The 24,344-nt window shown below is 43.9% G+C and overlaps 1 protein-coding gene across 1 annotated transcript in view; it reads right to left on the reverse strand.

Moving 5' to 3' along the window:
* Nucleotides 1–926: 926 nt before the first annotated feature.
* Nucleotides 927–24,344, reverse strand: part of SNCG (synuclein gamma) — a 29,041-nt gene continuing 5,623 nt past the window's right edge. The window contains exons 3-5 of the mRNA XM_040436967.1: nucleotides 19,673–19,800; nucleotides 7,829–7,900; nucleotides 927–2,744 (exon numbers count right to left, since the gene is read on the reverse strand). Of these exons, the coding sequence (XP_040292901.1) occupies nucleotides 2,724–2,744; nucleotides 7,829–7,900; nucleotides 19,673–19,800 (221 nt within the window). The 3' untranslated portion in view covers nucleotides 927–2,723. The remainder of the gene's footprint in view (nucleotides 2,745–7,828; nucleotides 7,901–19,672; nucleotides 19,801–24,344) is intronic.

Here is a 24,344-nt window from a genome sequence, read left to right on the forward strand (position 1 = left end):
TCGTTTACCTCCGGTTCCTGTGAACGCGCGCTCCTGTGTGCGCGCGTTCACAGGAAATCTCGCCTCTCGCGAGATGACGCGCTGGCGCGTCCAGGAGGAATAACAGGGCCGCCGCCAGGATGCAATTCTGCGTACGGCGGTCCTGGGGTGGTTAATGAAAACCTAGCACAGACATGTGGTGTGGGGGACTGCCCCCCTTCCAATATTCTAAACTGGTCACAAACCCTAGCAGCTGTCTTCAAAGGAGCAGTGAAAAGGTACAGGAGACATCAAGGTATCATAAGGTAATTATAGATCTTTTGGCAACCAACTACAGGCAGTCACATGGTAACTATTCCAATAAACTATCACTATATAAGAGCCACATACATACCCCTGTTTTTTCAGCCATTCCCATATATATATAAGGGTCTAGACTTCCAGCCACACATGTGTGTATGCTTGGACGTGGGTGTGTGTATATACAGTATGTGTATATATGTATGTATGTATGTATATGTGTATATATGTGTATATACTGCCCACCCCATAGTTAAAATACATAAAATATATACTTGAGGCAAATTTTACCTGACTGCCATTTCATGAGGCAAACTGTCATTTTCATGAGACAAACTGCACTAGACATCCTTAGATACCTTACATATAGGTATCCGTACACACATCACTGCTTAAGAGACACAGGGCAACTTTTGCTCTGCAAAAATAGTGGGTGCCTGCCAATAAAAAACAATTAAAAAAACGACTAGAAAGATACATACTGTAAGCAAAGAGTATACTTTTATTTTTTTTATTTTTTTATTTTTTGATTGGTTTTAAATTAAGCATATACCATTGCTATATGATGTATAACAGGAAGGGTAATGTCAATGAACCCAACCCAAACACGTCCGATTCCCCCCCCCCACTCCCCTTGGCCTGCGCACCAAAAACTCCCATTTTAAGTGTGTTTTAAATGTGCTTTAATTCCCCTCAGTGTATACAGTCCTGATGAAGAGGACAATCCAGCCCTCAAAACGCGTTGACTACCCTGCAAATAAAAGTTAATCCCTTATCTGTCCGATGATTTGGGTCTGAATCATTCCAAGCAAGCGCCGGAAAAAGCGGTCAAAGTACGTTTTTTACCAGTTTTCCTTTCTGAATCAAATAACTTAGGGAGAAATAACTTGTTAGAAAAAAGAACTCTCAAGTAATCTACTGTAACATTGATATCATCCTGTATAGGAATAATAATGTACTGATGTCCTCATGTATGTGAACCTTTGATATGTATGTACTGCAGCAGATTGAGGCCTTTAAGTGCTGTTAATGGTATCCCTTTGTCATCCTTGTATAAAAATCTATTAGTTGTGGAAAATGTCCCATTCCACTATTCTACACTTTGCATTCTGTAGTCTGCCTACTATCTCAACCAACTCTGCTTTAACGCATGTCTTAAAAAAAATGTGAATTTCTTTCTACCAAGAATCGTTCCAATAGTTTACTTCAGCTGTGGGCACAGTCCAGCAGCACACAGGCCGCCCACATTTTGCAGGCACGTGCTGGATGTAAGTACATTCAATATTCATACTGACACAATTAAAAAGTAAGAATTTTTTGAAAAAAATTACCCTTTCAAATGAAATTTTGTATCCAATGTACCAGAAACATTGGCGTGATATTTGTGATTGGAAAACATCTTTAAAACATACTAGTACCTGATCTTCTCAAAGAGAATTTAGTACCTACCAAGAGTCTGTATACACATTATTTCACATAGCCAAACTGCACCCTACTCTGGACTGATGAGAAGTAACAACTCTGGCACAGTGGGTGACTCTGGTGACTCTAGTTTGCTTGATAAGGCATGTTTAAAGGGTCAGACAATAACTTAATGGGACACTTATCTTTCGGAGTATGATCAGATGTAAGAAATGAATCATCTCTGCTCACTAGGAGTAAGTGTCCTACAAAGATCTAATAGGAGTGAGCTGTATATTCCTTACATAATTACCTAGCAAGCAATATGCAGGAATCTCTTGCAATTGATATTATTTGTTATTGTTAATTTGCCACATTGAAAGAACAGACCAATGGTGGCATGAGGTTCCACTGCTTGCTAAATTGTTTACATACATGTTATACTGACAATGACCTAAAATGGTTTTCCGAGCTTAGAGCTGAAAACCCCAGTGACCCGTCCCTGGCAACTTCTGGTCACATCAGTGTTATATTGTGTAACAGATGTGACCACTGAGGCCTGTGAATCACCACAGTGGTCACATGTACATGCCAATTATTGTTTCTGCAGTGACCAATAGCATGCGGGAATTGGGCAGGGGCATGGAGAGACAGATAAATGTTGTTGTTTTTTATAATGAGGTACAACTTATACACATTTGGGTTGTCAGCTCCTAGGATGGACAACCCCTTTAATTCTTGTATTTACTTGCTTAATACAATTATGGGACTGTTTAATGTTGTCATTAAAGATTATATGACTTAGTTGACATTTTAAGTTTTAATCATGAAAACCATATCCCAAAAGGTTTGCAAACATTTTCACACAACTGCTATGATACTACTTTAAATGAATCAATCTATCAGAAAAAGGCAAATTTGTAAATCTTCATGATAAACAGTGCGATGGATGGTTGGGGATGTTCAGTTGTGGAATCAATGGTTTCCTGCATCGTATTAGCGATAGATCTTCTAAGAGTTTGGCAGCATTTAAGATTAAATGACTAATTCTCTGCATCACCAGCCTGAAAGACAGAATAAATCCATTTATTATCAGTTATTTCATACATTGTGGCCAAAGTTTTCCCTTATCTATTTTTATCTATTGTAAATTATTATCTCAGTAAAGACATAAACTTGATGATATGTGTGGCTATAGAGAGTGACAAACATAGAATCCCAAAAATTACCATACTCGCTAAAGCTGCATTTTGCTTTTATCTTGGTCTGAACCATAGACAATTGCAGTGGTCCTTGTCTCCTTTTCTAGGATACTTTGATGCAATATAAATGGTCAAGGAATTCTATAATTTAGTTTGTTTATTGATGATCTTACAATAGACAGGGGATAAAAAACACTACACTTAAAATTTTTATCACAGGAGAACATAAGTCACCTATCCAAAAGTATGATCACTATGCATATAAATAACAACATTTATAAAAACCAAGGGGGGCCCAGCATGCATGCGAAACCTACACCCCCTGAACTTTATGGTCGCTGTCATGGCACTTAACAGGTTGAACTTAGTGTTAGGTTCCCGTCTTACAAGATCACCTTGACGTGCGGCAGACAGGCTCAAATAATTTTGTACAAAATGATTTGCCAAGCATCTCTATTTTATAAGCATAGCATTAGCAATATAATACATTTTTGTACTTTATTTGGTTTGCAGAGTGCTGTTGCATTGTATGTTTTGTTCTATGTTGTGTTTTCAGCCATAGCAACGTGCACCTGAGCATTGGGATGTGCTGACTAACCCCATTTTTTTCTTTGCAGTTTGTGCTGGAGGTGTGGCTGACTCTCCTATTTGGTCGTGCACTCCTGGTCAGCCTGTTTGCCTCATAGGCTGATTTTAAATTAGCATGAGTATAAAGCTTAGTTTACTCTGCATGCATGTTGGTACTTGTAGTCCCTGGATTCAATGGAGGCCATTTTGGCACTGAAAATGATAAAAACCAAAGGGAGCCCAGCATGCATGTGGAACCTACACCCCCTAAACTTCATGGTCGCTGTCATGGTTGAACTTAGTGTTAGGTTCCCATCTTACAGAGATTGCCTTGAAGTGTGGCAGACGAGTCCCACTTAGTGCCCCCCTTTACAGAAGTGCTGCCCCCTTAGTGCCCCACTTACAGTAGTGCTGGCCCCTTAGTGCCAAAACGCAGTTGAATGCCCCATTAATGCCCAAACACAGTGATGAGGAGATACCCTGCATTCATTTTATGTCCAACATGGAGCCAGAGGAACTTTCTGGTGATCAGAGCCAGTTTAACAAGTATACAGGGGGCGTCAGGTCCACCTTCCTTCCTCCCATGCCGGCCGGCTCGGCGATAGATCTGTTCCACAAGCGAGTGCTGAGAGAAATGCGTGCACTGGCGTATCCGGCGGGATCGGGTCAGTGACTGAGCCCTTATCCGGTTATATCGATTGGCTCCTCAGACCGTTGCTAGCTAGCACCCCGACGTACCTAAAGGACACAGGTGACTTTCTCCGGGCACTCGGGTCCCTTGAGTGGCAGAGCGGGTTTAACCTGGTGACTTGGACGTCGAAAGCTTATACACTGGAATCCCCCATGATTTAGGACTCTGGGCAATTAGCCAAGTCCTTAGCAGAAGCAACAAGGATGTGGCGTTCAAAAACTTCATCCATGAAGCATTGGACCTTGTCCTTACTAATAATGTTTTTCAGTTTCATGGTCAGTGGTACCGCCAGGTACTAGGTACCGCAATGGGCACACCTGTCTCGTGCACATTTGCCAACCTATACCTGGCGGTATTTGAAGAGACGTATATCTTCTCAGTGGATAACCCCTTCCTACGGCATATTCACTTGTTTTTAAGATATGTGGACGACGTTTTTCTGGTCTGGTCGGGGAGCGAGATGTCCTGTAATGCGTTTGTGGATCACCTCAATGCACGTAACCGGATGAATATGAAGTTCACCATCAACTTCGGTGGTGGATCTCTCGATTTTCTGGACGTGCATGTTACTGTCAAAGAGGAAGTTGTGCACACTAGTGGCTATCGTAAGCCCACGGCGACTAACTCGCTCCTCCACCAGACCAGTTTCCACCCGCCATCGGTCAAACGAGCTGTCCCGTACGGACAATTTGTCCATTTACGCAGGATAAATGATACCGATGCGGGTTTCCACAGACAAGCCAGGGAACTTGGTGGTAGGCTTCTGGACAGGGGTTATCCATCGAGAAGCGTCTCAGCGGCCCTACACAGGGTTTCAAAACTGGACCGTAACGCTTTGCTCATGGAGAGGAAAAAGGATGCTACACCCTTGCGCTTCGCTTTTTCCTTTCAATACAGTCCTGCCGCAGATATAATTAGGCAGACCATCAACCAAAATTGGGACTTATTGAAGGGGGACCCCTCTCTTAGCAGCCTTGCCAATGAACGACCTCTGGTCACATTTAGAAAGTGCCCTACAATTAAGGACAAGCTGGTCAGAAGCGTATTGAATACGCCCCCAGATAAGACCTGGCTTAAGAAACCCAGAGGGAATTACAAATGTGGCCATTGCTCGTTCTGCGCACTCAATGTTTGTAGTAAGGATTTACGGATTGGGGGAATAAGACACGTTGTACGTGATTTTATTAACTGCCGCACTTCTCATGTGGTGCATGTGGTCTTCTGCCCCTGTAAACGCTTTTACATAGGTAAAACGATTCACCCCCTATTTGAACGCATCCGTGAACATGTCGGTTCTATACGGTCGGGGAGAGGCAGCCCACGTCTTATTGACCATATCCGCACCGCCCACGATGCTCATCCACGTTGTCTATCCTTTGCGGGGGTGGAACATGTCCGACCTATCCCCAGGGGTGGTGATCGGCACCGCCTACTCCTGCAGAGGGAGGCAAGGTGGATTATGCGAACTGGAGCGATGGGAGCGGCAGGGTTAAATGATAAAAATGACATGTCCGTGTTTTTGGAAACGGGATGCGTTCATCTTAGGGGGCTAATGGTTACACCCAGTTTCCCACACTCACACCATGTATGAACTTGTCTCCTATGCAATCCCTTGATAGGTTGCGGTATTAATAATCGCATATGAATATGCACTGTTACAATTGGTCCCCTTTTTTGCTACATGTATATGAGTTTGCCACTGTGCGCCTATACTTAATAGACATCGCTATATGAAATGGATTTCATGAATACCTTCCCCCCGTTTGTGTGTTTGTACCTGTCCATGCTGGTCCCATGTTTTTAATTCACGTCATAGATCCACGGGCGCACAGCTGCGGCTGATGGTGCCGGCTGCTCTGAGTCCGCCTTTATAAAGCGCAGGTCTGCGCAATGACGTGCACAGCGGCCAGAAGAAGCGCGATCCTCCGCGCGAAACGGCCGTCGCCGCTTGCCATAGTGTGTCCGCCCCTGGATTCTACATGCACTACTTCTCTTGAAGCATTTGAATAAAGTAGCAATATTGAATCTTCTCCGGTGAGTGCCGCGATCTTCTTTATTACTTCTCTCCAGATTAGGATCTATTAATCTAACCTCTACTTCGCTGAGCACCACGCTACGGAGAATCAACCACAGTAGCGGTTTCCTATTACTAATAAGGCTATTTCAGTAAAGGCAGTGCCGCCTAGCCTCACCTGCTCCATACGTATTATAGTGTTCAAACAGTAGGCATGCCCACTTAGTGTCCAATTACAGTGAAATGCCCCCTTAATGCCCCATAGAGTAGTTTTACCTCTTTAGTGCTCCCCTTACAGTACTGATGCCCCCCCTAGTGCCCCCTTACAATAGTGCTGCACCTTTAGCACCCCCATACAGTTGTGCTGTTGCCTTAGTGCCCCCACTCAGTAGTTTTGCCCCCTTAATACCCATTTACAGTGGTCCTGCCCCTGTGGTGTTAATAACATTTATTTTTTAAACTCACGTATCCTCTGGTTAGGTCATCAGTATCTGATCGGGTTGGGTCTGACACCTAGGATCCCCACCGATCAGCTGTTTGAGAAGGCATCACTTTCAGCAGTGCCTCGGCCTTCTTGCTGCTTTCCCAGCCAATGACGAAACATTCATCGGTCACATGGCCTAGAAGCAGCTCTGCCCCATTGACGAGAATGGGGCTGAGCTGCGATACCAAGCACAGACACTATACTATGTAAAGCAGTGTGCTTGGTGAGTACGGAGAAGGCCGTGGTGCTCAAAGGAGTGCCTTCTTAAATAGCTGATCAGTCGGGGTCCCGGGTGTCAGACCCCCACCGATCAGTTACTGATGTCTTATTCAGAGAATAGGTCATCAGTATAAAAATCTCAGAAAACTCTTTTAAGCTGTCAGCGTCCAGAGGAGCTTTCATTGAAATTATTATACATCTATTATCTAAGTTTTCACATTATTCTCTCTAACTTTGTGATTCTTTTAACAAGTAGATCATTTATTGTGAAATAAGTATCACGGTTTATAGTGTTGTACTGTTACGTAAAAGTATGTCATGTATAAATAATTATGCTGATTCATCTATCACACTTGTCACCACTCAACAGTCAAATATACATAGTATTTTACAAGTATATGATGAATGTAACATGAGACATGAGAAACTTACAACTTGAGCACCCCAAGTGGACAGTCTTATAAACTGCAGTTTATAGCTAAAGTAACATTGTGAAAGTTACTAAGTTTGATAGATAAAAAAATCAGAAACTGCATTTAAGCTTACCTAAAGACACTGGTGGCCCTATAATGTTTCATTTGTCATAGTCACAGACACTAAATGTGTATTCCAATCTGAACATTTATGCCATATCAACAAGATATGCCATAAATACCCAAAAAGAGCGGCTCTCCGAGGTGGGACCCACATCTATCTTCAGAATTGTTCTACATGTTACACCGCTGTGAATGAACAGGTGGCCACGCATTAACTTTTCTGGAAGTTATGAAAATAGATGCATGCTCAGTCACCTCATATGAGATACAGCCCTGTGCAAGAGAATGGGAGCTTAGCTGCAGCAACTCAGCCTAGCCACGGCAGATACCTATAATGTATTGTGTGCATGAGTCCTAAAATCTGCTACCAATTATGATGTTTGATTGCTTATCAAGATTAATAGGGGGCTCTTTGGGGCACTTGTTCTTTCCTACCTTCTCAGTTTCTTCTGTGGCCTCCACAGCTGGCTCTTCTGCAGCAGCTTCTTCTGGGCGTGCTAAGTCCTCCTATAATTTAAAATAAAAAAATTGAAAATGTAATTTCAATTACTCATAACCCTTATTGGTTAAAAACGTATCAACAATGGGATGGGAATACATGAAGCACACCCTAATAATGTCTATATGTCCTAAAAATATGTGTCTTGACCAGAAAACTGTATATTGTCAATTGTATTTGCAAAGGTCAAAATATCGCAGTCTCTATCTCTCTATCTATCTAATATGTATATATGGTTGATGTGAGAAGTAAATGACGGCTACGAAGGTGCGCAAGCAAAGGCGGATTGGCCATAGACCTTACAGGGAAAATTCCCGGTGGGGTGATGCCCATGGGGCCACTCAGGCCCTCTGCCGCTGGCCAGGTACGTAATAAGCTATCAGTGGTAATTAACTCTGTGAGAATCAATTACTCGTGTACCCTGCTATCGACATGCTCTCCTGAATTCAACTATGTAAAGCATCTCACCTCCTAAGCACTCTGCTCCATATCTTAATCGGAGACAATGGGAAGAGGAGGAGAGAAAATGTGTATGGGGCTCCGAAGCACCTTTACTAATGAAGTTGTTTTGGCAGAAAAGGCTTAAATTTTCGAGGCAGTATTGGAATTGGACCTCCACTGATTGGCAAAGGGTTGCCTTCTCCAATGAGTCACATGTTCTGCTTCATCACAAAGATGGAGGTAGGCATGTCCGGTGAGAAACATTAGAGAACATACAACCTGCAAACATTACTGGAAGAACACAAGGAGGTGGTGACAGCATTATGGTCTGGAGAATGTTTTAGTTTCATTCTCTGGGCCCACTCATCCATATGGAAGGCACTCTCAGCCGATTTGGGTATGAATTGATCCTTGCAGATCACAAACTCCCTTACATGCTGATTGTCTTCCCTGCAAAACAATTCAACATTCACATGGTCATCCAGTCTGACCAACTAACACCAACTTTTTGAGCCCTTTTAGAGTAAATTTTAGAAAATTGCTTAAATGGCAATTAAATGTTATAGTAAGACTCAAATTTCTGATTCTAACCTTTCATATGAATCTGGGTGCATATGGTTTTTTTTTTTTTTTCTTATGAATGTGTCTCATTCGCAAATTGGTCAAGAACGGTGGATGGTGCTATTTTATCTGCATAGACCAATTGCGTCCTATTTACTTTGAAGGGTCTGTGCACTATGCTTGGGCAGTATGTACAGCACACAAATGGAAATTACTGCCATATAAATCAGGTCTTAGTCTGTATGGATGTGTATATATATATATATATATATATATATATATATATCAGTTGTCAGATTTTATTTTCTTTAGAATATCAGTTGTAATGAAACTCCCAGGGTAAGTTACATAGACAAAATAATAATATAACAAACATAGCAGCTTTTAAAGGGTTCAACAACTAAGTAATCTCATCCCCACTGAAAGGTAAGTTACAGTTAGGTTTGGTTCACACTACATGTTTTACCATGGATTGCTACAGTTTTGTAATTTGGTATGCACAATATTACAATATTACAATATTATATTAAGTACAGATTTTTTACATATTTTTCACATAAAAACCGTCCGGCCATAAAAAAACATTGCAAAGCTGTGAGAATTTCTGGTAATTCACACACGATATTGCTGCCTGGTGATTGGATGCACTCACACTACCACTATGTGTGAACTTGGCCTAAGAGAGGCTGTGCATGATGGAAAGCAAAATTTAACAATTGAGTAATTTGCTATCCAGAAATATAGGGGTATTTCTGGTGCACATTGTGGCACAAAGGTTATTTTCACAGCAATCTGCGACTTCTACCCACTCACGCCAGTTCTAAAAAAGTGGACGTGGCGTTGGCAGGAAGAGGACAGGCCGGCAGGCGGGTCTCATTCATCATTTTCTACGTCTGTTTTAGACGTAGAAAATGTTCTAAATATAAGCCAGCAAGGAAGGAAGCTGTCTTACATTTAGAAGTGGTGCTGGATGCAGCAAAGTTATGTACAGGGCGGCGCCTCTTCATAACTTGGGCGGATCCATTGCCAACTATAGGGGTTATTAAGACCGGTGTCTAAAACACCGATCTTAATAAATGACCCCATAAATGTAAATCACTGAGAGATCAAAGAAGGGAGGAAAAGACAATGGAGACCAAAACAATCTGAGAACTTTCATATCCTAAAAATGAAGGCCACATGGCAGGTTTTGGGCCCTTGTTTGCATCTTTAGTGGACATATGATCACATTGCAATGACCTATCCATTCTTAAATGTAAGATTGATGTTTGGGGTAATTAAATGGCTGAAAACCAAAGCATTGAATGACTATACGAATATAGGATGCTGTAACTGTAATGTAGCTATAGCTAGCTCATACTGTAGATAGTAGATGGAAGTTTATAGGAGATGGAAGGTTATTAGTTCAAAATGTGACTGTTTTTTAACCTTAGGGGCTGTAAATATGTAGGTAAAGATGAGATAGGAAAGACAGCATGACTTGCTGATTTACACCTACAGCAACGTGATGAATAAAATCATAATTACCGTAACTCCTTTAATATGTCAGGCATGCTGATGATTACAGGCTTTCTTTAAATACTACTTATTCATCATGCACTTCTTTTACTCTATACACCCATTTCATCATAACGCTGCACCTCCACATTATTAGGCATCGCTTTCCTCCCATACCTGTTTTTCAAGCACAGACTGGTCTCACCGAGACTTTAGGTTCCCATAAACAGCTAATTAGGATGGAACAGGGCGTTAGCCCATAGGATTTCATCACCACATGTCTTATGATCGTGCGTGAGCAAACTTTATTCCACCTTAAAATGCTAAGATAGATTAGAATAGACTTTGTGGACTGGTGTGTAGATGGGATGTTTCATATGGTTTTCTCTATAGGTATGCTGTGTACATTAAACTTTATGGGGGAGATTTATCAAACTGATTTAAAGGAAAACCGGCTTAGTTGCCCATAGCAAGATTACACCTTTCGTTTTCCAAAAGAGCTCTGAAAAATGGAAACTGATCGGTTGCTATTGGCAACTTAGCCAGGTTTCCTTTACACCAGTTTGATAAATCCCCCCTACCCACTTATGGGTGCAGAAGGCCTATATAGACTGTTGTAGCAAGTGCATGTGCAGGAACACATTATATTCATAACATACAGACTTCAATCCAAATTTGAGCACACGTATATAAGTTGAAACTGCATACATTTCTATAGTCAAACATGCCGTGGTGTAAGAGGTGGACCCGAGGGAGTCCGTTGGGATGCAGTGAACCACACAAGAATGAATGCACGGACAGTGAGCTGTGTGAACCAAAAGAACTTTACTGACTCTAGAGGGGAAAACTATATACAATATAATGTACACTGTGATTCAGCGGGAACACACGGAGTGAGGTGTGCTCCGGTGTACTGAAGTGGTGGTACAATCTCTCTGGGTTGCTAGCAACCCAAGATTGTCCACAGTGGGACCCCAGCCGGGAATTCCCTAATTTAGGTACCCTTTAAGGAATACGGCACTAAATACGGCAGGATCTCCTAACCAAACACAGAGAACCAAAGCCACTAGGAATCAACACCAAATTTGGGGTCTGTGTACCTGGGATCTCAGCTGAGGGGCACTGTGGCTCATAGAGGCCAAATACAGAAAAATCCCACACTATACCTCCCAAATGCCAGTAATGCCCACCACCCCACTTCAGCTAGACTCCCTTGAACTCCCACGTGGCTATTTGTAACTCCAGAGCCGGGATTTGGACAAACTTGCTGTCGCAGTAAAGCATTTACTGCTGCAACGGCGCCTAAACTTGTCCTCACCCTTATTGCAGTGAGGGACCTGAGCTCAGGATTTAAGTCCCATTCAAAGTGCGCACTAACCGAGTGGAAAATGCTTCAGGCTGAGATCTCCAGTGCAGGCCTGAATGGTAGCTTGGTTTTCTTGATGATGATTCACCGCTGGCCTCAGGGCAGGCAGGCCTCTGGTCTCCTCAGCTCTTGATTATAAATGAAGACTACAGATCCTCTTTAGCAGGCAGCAGATATTCAACAATCATCCCTTGGTTGCTGTGGATAAAGCCTTCAATCTCTGGCTGATCACAGGACACCTCAGGTAAACAATTTAGCAGACACGTCTGAATCCGTTGCTTTGTTACTGCCGAATTTCTGTCCTCCTGCCACTTCCTTTCTCCAGCCCCTCTGGCTTTTCCCAGAAAGTTAGGACATGGCAACAAAATAGCAAAATGCACAAAATAAATAAGAAGCTACTTTTAACAGTCCATTTCAATAAGAAAGCAAATCCTGTGCAGCTATAAGATTACTTTTCTTTCTATATTAATTGTCAACATCTCATTAGTTCTAAGGGGGCTGCCCGACTAAGGGCCTCTAGTGACCAGTCACACAAACTGCATGTTATATCACTCATTGTCCCTTAGTGTTGCCTTTGTTCGCCTCCCAGTGGACATTGATGTGCGATGTGGCCTGGACTGTGGGGCCGCCTCCTATGACAGAGTGTCTGACGGAGTATGTATGGGACGGCTCACAGACCGGATGTGATGCTGCGGTGCGTTCCAGGGGACCGGATGTGGCCGCTCTATGGGTTCCACGCTACGGAGGTGGCGCACTGCGGTGTTATTTGGAGGAGGACAGATGACGGTAGGAACAGCCTGACACACTGGACGGAAGTGATGTGTGCCTTCACTGCAGAGACCGGAGGTAGTTTACTTGTGCGGTTCACGGACCGGTAATGACGCATATGGTGGCGTCTGATTACCGGAAGTGATCCGCTTGGCGTTATACTCAGCGCCAATTTTGAACAGCTGGTAATAGGGTATAAAGGGAAACAACAGATGTAGTAAGTGTGAGCAGTAGGAGGAACAGGACGATACCGAGACGCAACCTAAACGTGAGTAAGGACCTTATAATGTGAACCGGCAAGCTAGAGCCATGGCATCAATTGTGCCTTATATCATGTATATTTCTTACAGCCTTTTGGGTAAGGCGTTGGCCCTTATCTGACTGGGCCCTTGAGCCTTCTGACTGCCTAGGACACTAAGTAAGTATTGAGATATAGGGGGCAGAATTATAATCTTATATTAAGCTCTCACTCTGATAGTGTCTTCAATTTCTATTCACAGGTGGGGTATATCTAATGGTCCCCTGGTCCTATGCACGTTACTGCTTGCGTCTCTGGCCCTGTGTCCTCCACCGTATCATGAGTATATCTAGTTTATCTATTTGAATATGACGGTTTACCCATGACTGTTAATACCCCCTGATGAACCTAGCAATAGGGGAAACGCGTAGGGGTTTTATGAGAACCAACCTGGGAACGCACCGTCTATGATGCCCCTGTGTTATTGGTTTCTCTCTAGACTGTAGGTGATACGTATCCTCGTCCACCTACTTATATACATCTTCTCGTTTATCCAGTTCTGTGAGCTGTTGTCCGTGTGGGTATTTGGTTACTTGGGACACAGACTAACACCCGTCAGTTCATGGGGAGCCGTGACATTGACCTTTGAGAGGAGGGTAAACGCAGGGCAGTCAGCCCAGGCACGAGGACAGGGAGTCTCCACCATCAGGAGACGTCCCTGGGCTGAGGAATTACTCAGGGTGAGCATAGGGACAGGCTAGACATATCCCAATGCTCCCCATAGCTGCCCTGTGTTCATTCACCTCCAAAAAACTGTACCAACGGTTGGCTTCCCTGTAGGAACATATTTTATCTTTTTTCATATTTTTTTTTTTGTCTGTTTCACAATTTTCACTGGTGAACCACCACGGTAGTACTAATAAGTAAAAGTTACGTTTTAAAGGGTAAATATTGCTGGATACTTTTTTTATATCACTCATAGCTTATTCAATGTTGTCACAGATGTATTTAATTTGAGTATCATATGTCTCATCTTGGGGGCCCCAGACGGTGACCCCCTCACATCCCACCCCGCTAGAGGGTGGCAACCTCGACACCCCTCTCACAGACCCAGGGTTCCCCCACACAAACTCCTCCTGAGCATAGCGCTGAGGAGGAATCCCTGCCGTGGGCCTTGTCGTCCGACGTAGTTGAGAAGGGGGTGCCTGACTTGGTACCACCACACTCGATCGTGACACCGGATCAGTTACAGTTGACCGGGTGAGGAAGTCCCTTTGGATAGGACCCGGGCACCGCCCACCACTCATCTGTCATCTCCCCTTTCTGGGAAACAGGTTCACTCCTGGGTGGAATCTGCTTTCGAAACCGACACAACCGTAGCATGTTTCTATATAAATTTCTAACAGGAACTCCGCCCCCCTCTGGTTCAACCTCGTAGACGGGTATCGCCGAACTATATACAGTGTGGCCTCCCACCGATTGTCCAGTTTTCCACAAGGCCTCTTCTCCCTGACCAGCATGCGATCTCCTGGGGAGAAGACTTCAGTTCATACTGGCACCGAGTTAGGGTGTTGCAGTCGCTGCAACCACTCTCCCATCGCCTTGTGGATGGTCCTCAACCGTCGCCAATGTTCTTGAGTCCACTCGGTTGCAGTGCGTGCTTGCTCACTGTCAGGGAAGGGCGTGTTCAACTCTTCCAGCTCTCTTCCAGCCCGGCCAAACATAAGCATGTACGGTGAGTAACCGGTCGCGCTGTGCCCAAATCAATTCAGAGAGATACTCCGGCCATCTGGATTTCTGATCCTTTTCCAGTGTCCTCACCATCTGAAGGAGTGTACGATTGAAGCGGTTACATGCCCCATTCCCTTGCGGGTGATACGGTGTAGTCCGGGACTTCTTGATACCGTATAGGTGATATAGTTCATTCATCAGGGCCCCCTGAAAGCAGGCCCTCTGATCTGAATGTATCCGACTTGGACACCCATACACCTGTATAAAAAGATGGCAGATGGCCTCTGCTGCTGACTGGGCCGTCTGGTCTCGGGTGGACACTGCCACCACAAACTTTGTAAAATGATCGTTCATAACCAAACAAAAACCATGACCCAAATTTGAGTGCCCCACCTGCACATAATCTATCATTAATAGTTCTAATGGCTGGGACATTTGGATGGTCTGAATCGGAGCCCTCTGCTCCACACTTTAGTTTAGGTCGCAAACTCTGCACGTCTGACAGGCCTTCTCCACTATCCGTTCGAGATCTGGGCAGTAAACCAGCCTCTGTAGCCACTTATAGGTTTTATCACTACCAAAGTGGGAACCCCTCTCATGGGCTTCTCGAGCAGCCGCGGGAGCCGTGGCAACCGGGATAACAATTTGCCACCGATGCTCTAACTCTGCCTGTGTGTAGACCTTCTACGCAACGGCGCCAAAACTTGTCCTCACCCTTATTGCAGTGAGGGACCTGAGCTCAGGATTTAAGTCCCATTTAAAGTGCGCACTAACCGAGTGGAAAATGCTTCAGGCTGAGATCTCCAGTGCAGGCCTGAATGGTAGCTTGGTTTTCTTGATGGATGATCCAACACTGGCCTCAGGGCAGGCAGGCCTCTGGTCTCCTCAGCTCCTGATTATAAACAAAGACTACAGATCCTCTTTAGCAGGCAGCAGATATTCAACAATCGTCCCTTGCTTGCTTTGGATAAAGCCTTCAATCTCTGGCTGATCACAGGACACCTTAGTTAAACAATTTAGCAGACACGTCTGAATCCGTTGCTTTTGTAACTGCCGAATTTCTGTCCTCCTGCCACTTCCTTTCTACAGCCCCTCTGGCTTTTTCCAGAAAGTTAGGGCATGGCAACAAAATAGCAAAATACAACAAAATAAATACAAAGCTACTTTTAACAGTCCATTTCAATAAGAAAGCAGATCCTGTGAAGTCTGCAGAGACACTAATTTAAAGGGGCTGTCTTAAACCAGTGATTTCTCAATCTGTAGATCATGAGCTACATGTGCCCTTGATGTGTGGCTCCTACTAGGCCCGTATTGAGAATCTGTAGATTCCTGTTTGGCCACACTGCTGCTGTTCAGCAGCATCACAGACAGCTGTGGGGAGTCTTGAGTGGTGAATATAGATTTTTTTTAAACTCATTTTAGGGAGAAAGTGGTATTGTGCGGGGGGTTATAACTACAGGTGGGTTACTATATGTACCGGGGGCACTATAATTACTGGGGCCACTACAGTTGGTATTATAGCTTTTGGGGTACTTTAAAGGGGCATTATAGTGACTCAGGACACTGTAGAGGCCATTACACCTACTGAGGGCACTACAGGAGGGCATTATACCACTTAGGGTCACTACAGGGGGCCACTAAGACTACTGTGGGCACTACAGGGGGTCATTATAGCTACTAGGAAAACTAGAGGGGGCCATTATAACTACTGGGGGTTCTACAGGGAGTCAATAAAACTACTGTGGGAACTGCAGGGGTCATTATAACTAATAGAGTTCATCATACTTACTAGGGGCACTATAGAGGGTTATTATAACTAGGAGGGCATTATAACTAATGGAGGTGCTACAAGGGCATTAAAATTACTAGGGGAACTATAGGGGGCAGTATTACTACTGGGGGCACTAAAAGGGGCATTATATCTACTTCTGGTATTAGCGGGGGCATTATAATTACTAGTGGCACTTTGGGAGACATTTTACCTACTGGTGGTACTATAGGGGGCCTTATATTGGTGGTGGTATCAGACGGGACATTATTACTACTGGGAACAATATAGGGACATTATAACTATACACTATATGGGGAATTATAACTACTCAGGGCACTACAGGGGGATATGGATTTTCAGTCATGAAAATATTGAAACATACCCCGTAAATACAGAACTCGCTTATCAGATGCCCACCTGGGTGACTGCATGTGTATGCCTGTCACTAACTATAATCCAGATTTTGAAAGACTAGCAGAGAACTTGCATTTTAGGGGGAGCTTTCAATGAAGGAGTTACATAGTTTACTTTGGCCTGGACTAGAAATTCATCCTGGCTAGGACATGCTTGAATGTGTTACTTGTTGCAAAGGATCTTGGTCCTGTATTTCACAACCTTTATATTGCAACAGAATCTGCATTTTTACTTAAAGGGATTATCCAGGAATGAATAATAACAACATATGCTAAGGATAGGTCATCACTATCACATTCGTTGGGGTCTGAATCCCGGAACCCCTGCCAATCAGCTCTTTCAGAGAGCCTCTGTGCTCACTGGAGCTCTGGTGAGCTCCTGGCTGCTCTCCAAGCATAACGTGTACATAGTCGTTTGCATACTATAGCGGCTGTGATTGATATTGCAGCTCAGTCCCATTCACATCAATGGGGCTGAGCTGCAACTAGGACATGTGACTGATGTACATTGACCGTCACGTGGCCTAGGCAGAGGCTACAGCGATCCCAGAGCGCCAGCATCTTTTAACAGCCGATCTGACATTGATGACCTATCCAGAGGATAGGTCATCAATATTAATTACAGGATAGCCCCATTAAATCTTAAATGCTGGACCTCTGTTGAAATTGTGCTTATATCAATGTTGTTTATTAATAGAAGTTCCTCAGATATGAGAAACATCTATTAGTTCTTACCTGAGACAGTCTTTTTTTAAATCAATTTAACTTACCTTGGCAGCACTATGGAAGTCATGTCTTACAAACACAGAAGGAATGCAATGTGAAACCCATGTTCATTATTAGCATTTGTTAACTAGCACTACAACACTGCCCTCTAGCTGCAGAAAACACACGGTTTCTCGTACCAGTTGCCTCATTGAACATGATTGCATTTTCTTAATATTTTTGTCTTTTGCCATTGGTGCTTGTCTTTTTAGTAACCATTGGATTATATATAGCATCTATTAAACATAATATTACTTATTACAATATTAATTATTTTATTAAAGAAATAATACTTTGGATTAACCACTTCACCGAACGTGAAGTCTGAAACATGTGATAACTACATTGCTCAAAAAAATAAAGGGAACACAAAAATAACACATCCTAGATCTGAGTTAATTAAATGTTCTTCTGAAATACTTTGTTCTTTACATAGTTGAATGTGCTGACAACAAAATCACACAAAAATAAAAAAATGGAAATTAAATTTTTCAACCCATGGAGGTCTGGATTTGGAGTCACACTCAAAATTAAAGTGGAAAAACACACTACTGACTGATCCAACTTTGATGTAATGTCCTTAAAACAAGTCAAAATGAGGCTCAGTAGTGTGTGTGGCCTCCACGTGCCTGTATGACCTCCCTACAACGCCTTTGCATGCTCCTGATGAGGTGGCGGACGGTCTCCTGAGGGATCTCCTCCCAGACCTGGACTAAAGCATCTGCCAACTCCTGGACAGTGTGTGGTGCAATGTGACGTTGGTGGATAGAGCGAGACATGATGTCCCAGATGTGCTCAATTGGATTCAGGTCTGGGGAACGGGCGGGCCAGTCCATAGCATCAATGCCTTCGTCTTGCAGGAACTGCTGACACACTCCAGCCACATGAGGTCTAGCATTGTCTTGCATTAGGAGGAACCCAGGGCCAACCGCACCAGCATATGGTCTCACAAGGGGTCTGAGAATCTCATCTCGGTACCTAATGGCAGTCAGGCTACCTCTGGCGAGCACATGGAGGGCTGTGCGGCCCTCCAAAGAAATGCCACCCCACACCATTACTGACCCAATGCCAAACCGGTCATGCTGGAGGATGTTGCAGGCAGCATAACGTTCACCACGGCGTCTCCAGACTCTGTCACGTCTGTCACATGTGCTCAGTGTGAACCTAATTTCATCTGTGAAGAGCACAGGGCGCCAGTGGCGAATTTGCCAATCTTGGTGTTCTCTGGCAAATGCCAAACGTCCTGCACGGTGTTGGGATGTAAGCACAACCCCCACCTGTGGACGTCGGGCCCTCATATCACCCTCATGGAGTCTGTTTCTGACCGTTTGAGCAGACACATGCACATTTGTGGCCTGCTGGAGGTCATTTTGCAGGGCTCTGGCAGTGCTCCTCCTGTTTCTCCTTGCACAAAGGCGGAGGTAGCGGTCCTGCTGCTGGGTTGTTGCCCTCCTACGGCCTCCTCCATGTCTCCTGATGTACTGGCCTGTCTCCTGGTAGCGCCTCCAGGCTCTGGACACTACGCTGACAGACACAGCAAACCTTCTTGCCACAGCTCGCATTGATGTGCCATCCTGGATAAGCTGCACTACCTGAGCCACTTGTGTGGGTTGTAGCCTCCGTCTCATGCTACCACTAGAGTGAAAGCACCGCCAGCATTCAAAAGTGACCAAAACATCAGCCAGGAAGCATAGGAACTGAGAAGTGGTCCGTGGTCACCACCTGCAGAACCACTCCTTTATTGGGGGTGTCTTGCTAATTGCCTATAATTTCCACCTGTTGTCTATCCCATTTGCACAACAGCATGTGAAATTGATTGTCACTCAGTGTTGCTTTCTAAGTGGACAGTTTGATTTCACAGAAGTGTGATTGACTTGGAGTTACATTGTGTTGTTTAAGTGTTCCCTTTATTTTTTTGAGCAGTGTATATACCTTTTTTGTGCTCAATTAAATGCAGACCAAGATTAAAATTGATAGACAAAAAATATACTCAGAGGTGAGAAGCCCTTTCTCTCCCAATACACACAATGTGCATTTTATAATAACAGTAACTTTATATATGGTAGAGTGGCCTTTTAGGCCCCTTAGGAATGTGGGCAGTTATTACCTCTACACCCTCTTTAGCTATGTCCCTGTATATATAATCTATGACATTCCATATAGATCCTGTGATTTCTCTTTTACTTAGATGAGTAAATTCACGTAATTCAGCTCCACTGAACAGATCACCTTTTTTACAATGCCGGCTGAAGTTACGACATTTTCGGCTCCTTCTACAGTCTTTGATGCCACTTGGTTTACACCGGTTACCACTGCTCCACCCACCACACTGGCCTGTTCTTTGGTTTTTTCAGCAACTAAAAATGACAACAAAAGAAATGACAAGTAAATATTTGAACAATGGCTTCCTCCAACACAGCAAGACCTTTCCTTGAAAACCATGTTTTGACTATCAATGATTTCCCTTACTTCATTGCCAACAAAGTCACAAAAATACTTTACCTATTAATAGTTTAAAGGGACCTGGCATTTACTTAGGTTTAATATGTCAGTGGGATATTTTATTTCATTCAAGCATGCAATGTCTACTGCTGTCTAATTGCCTATTTATAACAGGATATGTCAGATGTGTATCTATGGAGGAAGCACTGGATGGTCTCATTCCCTTACCTATGAGCAGCTGAAAGGTCACTGTGCCCTTGAAAAAGAGGTTTTAGGTTCTTCAGTCTGCTATGTAGTGTCTAGTAGGGCTGTCTCAACATAGTCTATGTTCCTATGGCAAATAGTGTTGAGCAAATCGAAGTTAACAAAGTGGACTTCGATCCGAATTTCAGAAAAAAAATGTGATTCGTCTCGGAGACTAATTTCCCCGCGCTTCATGGTAACGAATCAATTTTTCCTGAAATGGCTGTAAAAAAAAATAAAAAAAAATCACCTTATCCATTTGATTGTAGAGAGACCATCGCGGCCATCTTGATGACATCACCGCGTCCACCCAGCGTGGAGATTTGGTGTGTTTTCTTCAATCAATATGGCCACAGTGGCCTCCCTGTGATCAAATGGATGAGGTGAGTATGTGCGTTTTTTGTTAACCTCTGATTTACCCCTGAAAAGCCTCAATGTGACTCTCAGATCACCATTGAGCAAGGCATCCGAGGGGTTCAATGATAGGGGATGGTGTGATCGCCATTCCCTGTCATTGCTCCCGCTACATACAGTGGAATGCGATTTGTGATGAAGTTAATCATAAGGAATCGGATTTCTTCTCTAAAGCCTCATGCACACGAACATGTGACGGCCCTGCCAGTGCTGCGGACAGCAGTTTGCGGGTCCGCGATCTGCACTACTTTTTTGCAGTGTGGAGGCATGAACAGAAAACTCACGGGAACACTCTGTAGTGCTTTTGTGGGCTTCCGATTCGTTCCTCCGTTCAACACCCTATCATCCAGATTGCGGAGCCATTCAAGTGAACGGGTCCGCATCAGTGATACGGTGCACACATGGCCAGTGGCCATATATTGCAGACCCACTGTTTGTGGGCTGCAATATGGGCACAGCCCTGTGCATGAGGACTAAGTTTGACGAAGCAGCAGAATCAAATTTTTAAAAACTTTGCTCATCTCTAATGGCAAACTAAACATGTTTGCCTATAGTATTTAAAAAATGTTTATGTCATAGGGACTATGACAATCATTAAAATAAGAAGACAAAGGTGCTCTCACAGAGGGCCTCCTTGCTGCTGAAAGTCTATGAGTCTGTCTCAAGTCAGTCTTCAGTAGCGAGGGGAACTCTGTGGGGGAGATTTATCAAAACTGGTGTAAAGAAAGACTAGCTTAGTTGCCCATAGCAACCAATCAGATTTAAACTTTCATTTTTCACAGTGCCTTTGGAAAATGAAAGGTGGAATCGGATTAGTTACTATGGGCAACTAAGTCAGTTTTCCTTTTCAGCAGTTTTGATAAATCTCCCCCTGTGTGCACGCTTTTTTTTTCTCATTTTACTGATGGGCGGGGGGTCTCTGCACTCTAACTCCCACTGATCAAAACCTTTGACATGTCACTATGACACACCAAAAGATTTTTAAAAGTACAGTCAGTGTTGGTCAATCAGGTGTATGCAATATTCAGCCATCTTTCCATCAAGAAGAATTAGGTTCAGAATATTAGCGATATAAGACACCTTTAAGTCAGTAGCCCTAAAAGGGTGGCAAATATTGCCCAAATGTATAAAAAATTATTATTAAGTATAAAGAATAAAAATATTTGTGCATGCAGCTGATCTGCAGACCTGCGTCTCCATTAAAATCGACTATATCCATTTGGTAAGTTAGGAGAGAAACAAATAGAATGAAGTATGATTGTTGGATGAGACCAGTGTTCTCTCTAAGCTGTGCGCTCTGGAAAGGAGAGGGTTAAAACAACATACTAACCAGGATTAACAAGCCTAATAACAGCTCTACCCGCTACACAGTTTGGAATTCTTAATTCTTTCAATCCCCACAAACACAGCTTAGAGCAGAGGTGTCCAACCCATGGCATGTGGGTCGCATGCAGCCCAGGATGACTATGAATGTGGCCCAACACAAAAACGTAAACTTACTTAGAACCAGGGCCATTTTAAGCACTGGGTTCTAGCACTCATTACTACAGCCTTAGAGGATGAGAGGCCTAGAGGGTGGTGAGTATGCGCTAAACTCACCACTCCATGGTCATATTCTGCAGGTGCCAGAAGTGCCTAGGTCCTGATAGCATACAGCACGGGTGTCAAACACAAGGCCCGCGTGTTTGACACCCGCGTCATGTGGCCCGCCAGCCTTCACCTTTTATTCTCGCTTTTTTTTTTGACACAAGAAAGCCGCCTCTTCAACGCATGCGCGGCAGCCTACAAGCCAGAGAACGTCTGCCCTCTAGCGGCGCCGGCCGTTCTACACAGGAAATAATTGTACCGTATATCCTAATTGCTTGTTTAGAATGCAGGCAGGCCGGGCGGGCGGCAGCGTAACTCCCTGATGTCACGTGCCTGCACCGCCTCCTTTATGAATGAAGCAGGCGGCGCAGGCAAGTGACGTCAGTGAGTGACGCGCCGCCCGCCCGTCCTGCCTGCCGGCATTATACACAAGCAATTAGGATATACGGTACAATTAGGAGTGAGGGGGGCATGTTTAATAACTTTTAATTCAAAAATACATTTTATATTTGTATACTGGGGGGGGGGGTTTACACGGAATCTGTGGATGGCACAGTTAAGGGGTGGGGGTCTGTGGATGGCACTGTTATGGGGTTGGGGGTCTGTGGATGGCACTGTTATGGGGTGGGGGGTCTGTGGATGGCACATATATAACACTGCCATCCACAGATCCCCCCCCTGTAACAGTGCCAGCCACAGATCCCCCCCTGTAGCAGTGTCTGTCATCCACAGATCCCCCCATAAGTGTCTGTCATCCACAGATCCCCCCATAAGTGTCCGTCATCCACAGATCCCCCCATAAGTGTCCGTCATCCACAGATCCCCCCATAAGTGTCCGTCATCCACAGATCCCCCCATAACAGTGTCTGTCATCCACAGATCCCCCCATAAGTGTCCGTCATCCACAGATCCCCCCATAACAGTGTCCGTCATCCACAGATCCCCCCATAACAGTGTCCGTCATCCACAGATCCCCCCATAACAGTGTCCGTCATCCACAGATCCCCCCATAACAGTTTCTGTCATCCACAGATGTTTAAAAAAAAAAATAAAATTACTGTCTGTTACCAAAAATCATTTTTCAATAAATTGTACAATAATTGTACATTTGAATATCTACTTGCCATTATTCTGACTATGTTTCTGCTTTCAGAGCTAGTTATTACTTACATTATTACAAAAAACAGTAATAATTGAATGCAGTGACAATAATTTATGATAATAAAGAGTGGACACATAGTCCTACAGATACAACCGGCCCTTTGAGGGTGACCAAACTGCTGATGCGGCCCCCGATGAATTTGAGTTTGACACCCCTGGTACAGCATCAGAACATAGTGCGCATAGGCAGGAACTATGAACTGAAACTGTGTGCAATGTCCGGATGTAGTACAGCGCTGGCACCAAAACACAGTGCTGCACTGCAGGAAGAGCTCGAGTGGTGGCTGAGATGCCTGGTGAAGCAATGGAGAAGTGATTTTTTTGTTTTTCTTGTCTGAGGTCTGCAACATGAATTTGGGGCATGATCTGGGCCCAACCCAGGAATGAATGAATTTGATGCCTGACCTGGGGTTTGTATTAATTTGTGGGGCAGATATGGAGTCTGCATGAATTTGGGGGTTGATCTGGGGTTTGATGTATGGAGAACTGGTTGCAGCAGGCTGCAGAACACCCCATGCATCCAAAATGAAGATCAGCAGAAGTTAGAACACCCTATCCATTTACATTGGACCTGTATATAACACAGAGGCCTGTGATGAGGTACAGGCCGTGTTAATATACAGATGTAAATGGATGGTAGAATGTTCTGCTGATCTTCATTTTGTTGGGTGCTTGGTGTCCTGCAGCAGAACACCATTAATTCTAAAAAATAAAGATCGGCGGCCACAGAAGATAGAATACACCACCCATTTACATTCTGTATACAATACAGTATGTATCTCCTGCAAGTTGCTGGACTACAGGTAACGCCTGCAGCAGCATATAGGAAGAACTGAAGTGACTGCATAGGGTTTCTGAGACCATAGAAACACAATGGACTGCATAAGAGCTGTCTTCACAAAATAGTAGAATTTTAATCAAGACTAATTACAAACATACTTTACTTTTTTATTATAGATACACTGGAGTATTAAGAAAAACTTGTTGCAAACATGAACATATCCTTTAATATACTCTTCTGCATAATTTGACCACAGCAATAAACCTTGAAACA

The sequence above is a fragment of the Bufo bufo genome, chromosome 6, assembly GCF_905171765.1.
Source record: "Bufo bufo chromosome 6, aBufBuf1.1, whole genome shotgun sequence".
In the NCBI taxonomy this organism is placed as follows: domain Eukaryota; kingdom Metazoa; phylum Chordata; class Amphibia; order Anura; family Bufonidae; genus Bufo; species Bufo bufo.